At 33.1% G+C, this 2147-nt stretch overlaps 1 protein-coding gene across 1 annotated transcript in view; it reads left to right on the top strand.

Annotated features, from left to right (window-relative positions):
- The window catches only part of LOC110022705 (MLO-like protein 11), a 5488-nt gene that overhangs the window by 642 nt on the left and 2699 nt on the right, over positions 1-2147 (top strand). Inside the window, exon 2 of the mRNA XM_020721777.1 lies at positions 106-228. Coding sequence (XP_020577436.1) covers positions 106-228 — 123 coding nt within the window. The remainder of the gene's footprint in view (positions 1-105; positions 229-2147) is intronic.

Below are 2147 nucleotides of genomic sequence, written 5' to 3'. Positions count from 1 at the left end.
AGAGAGAGAGAGAGAGAGTACTTTGGAGACGCAGCAGACGCGACCGATCTCGAGATTTTGGAGGTTTTCACCTATGGATGGATGTGATTCCACCACACCCTGTAGCTCTATGATAGCCCATTCCCGGCATTCTTCCGCCCCGCAGCTGCACTTCAAGCGGATCTGCATCCTGCTACTATTTCAGCGACGGAGATTGAAGAGCAGCATAGAAGAAATGGCTTTTGCCAAGTTTTGAAGGCGGGAAAATTTTAGTGCTTTGCCGCCAAATTTAAACTTCGATTTTCGTTTTTATACATTTTTTCTAGGCGAATAATTTTAAGGTCATTTAGATGATAAAATATTACATTTAGACATCACATGGCACATCGCGACGACTGGCGGCTACGCTGTCATACATGTCATTGCGAGCGATATTGCCGCTAGTTATTAGTCTTCTAGACATACGAACATTCGGACGAAATATTATTTCTGTTTAGATTCATATCACTTAATTCTTATATTTTTACATATCTAACACATGATTTTTATTTATTACATTTATAGGAACTAAATCTTTCATTTTAGATTGGAAATATCACTATTTTAATTTTTTATGTTATGAAACTTGTTTTTCGTGCAAAAATTATATCACATGTGCACTTGAGGGGAACTACCTTATGCTGCCCTAGGGTCATTGCCTGTCTCTTCAATTTTAGTTTTTCTCTCAATAAAAAATTTTTTGTTCTTAAAATTTGCTCGGTCTAAATTTTCAACTTTGCCAATTTTCAATGAAAAAAGTCAAACTTAATTAGGATTTTTTAATAGATTTATTAACTAATTGAATTAAAATTTTATAATTTTTAAGCATGTAAATATAGAGGAATTGTCATATGTTGTCCGACGGACTGTTAGGGATATCAAAACTTCAAAATGAGAGAAAATATTGCATTCGATGCTCCAATTGATTAGCGCTGGGCTGGAGCCACTTCAACGTGTATGCTAAACTGTCCTCTGACAGTTAGTCATATATTTGACACAATATTTTGTCTCAAAATGAAGACACCACAACTGCTAATAGTTAGGCTAGAAACTATTCCGTCCGAACACCGCATGTCTGGACAACCATTTGCTAGTCACTAGATCGTCATACATCTCATCGACAAACAACATAACAGTCGATAATAGATTGTCCGAATGGAATTTTTTTTTATAGCGAGGGACATAGAAAATTATTACTTATGTAAATTCAAAAAAAAAAAAAACAACCTCCACTTAATTCAAGCCATTAAATTAAATATAAGTACTTAAGCGTAGCTAATATTTGCAGCCACCACACCCTATTTAACTATTTATATCACTCGTACAGAATAAAATTCCCTCATTATAAAATGCCAGCTCTTCTATCTCCCCGACTTAACTCCCCGCTAGAAAAAAGTGATCGATGGGTTTCTGTTCTTGTTTGCATGTGTGAGGTGTGATTTTGTTCTTTAGTGTCAACATAATCAGGGTTTCACATGCCGCTGCCTAGATTTCCAAGTTTATGATATCATGTAAGAAATATCGTCTAGAAGAAATCAGTATCTTGCATATGACAACTAAGACATTTTGCATTGGCAAGATGACGCCTAAGCCTCAAGGCAGATCTCTTTGTATGGATTGAACTCAAAAGTTGAAAAAAGCCATAAGTTTAAAAGTAGATGAAAATGTAATCATTTAAAAGAAAAAAAAAACAAGAAAAATAGAAAAAATGCAGTTAAAAATAGTTTAAGAAAGGAAAAAAGAATGAAAAAGTATCTTTTAAAAAACAAAATAAAACCATGAACATAAAAAAGTTGTGTTATACTAAAAAAATAAAAAAAAGTTTAGAAGGAAAAAAGAAGGTTAAAGGGGTATTTGCATGCATAGCACACAATTCTAATTTATTTCCATATCTCACACCTATACCTTCATATTTACTCACATAGCACCCAAATCTTTAATATCACATTAAAATAGCACTATTATCATATTTTTAAAGTGAATTACACATTTTCATGCATTGGTTTAAAGCACCAAAGTGATGCATGTTAATATGAAAATTTAGATTGAGATATGAAAATACAGAAGAATTGTGTGTCATGTGTGTAAACTTCCCAAAATAAAAGAAAACTAAAAATATGAAGTTGAGA

The sequence above is a fragment of the Phalaenopsis equestris genome, unplaced genomic scaffold (genome assembly GCF_001263595.1).
Source record: "Phalaenopsis equestris unplaced genomic scaffold, ASM126359v1 Scaffold000202, whole genome shotgun sequence".
In the NCBI taxonomy this organism is placed as follows: domain Eukaryota; kingdom Viridiplantae; phylum Streptophyta; class Magnoliopsida; order Asparagales; family Orchidaceae; genus Phalaenopsis; species Phalaenopsis equestris.
The sequence above is the reverse complement of the archived record's forward strand: the minus strand, read 5'-3'. Positions and strand labels throughout refer to the sequence as shown.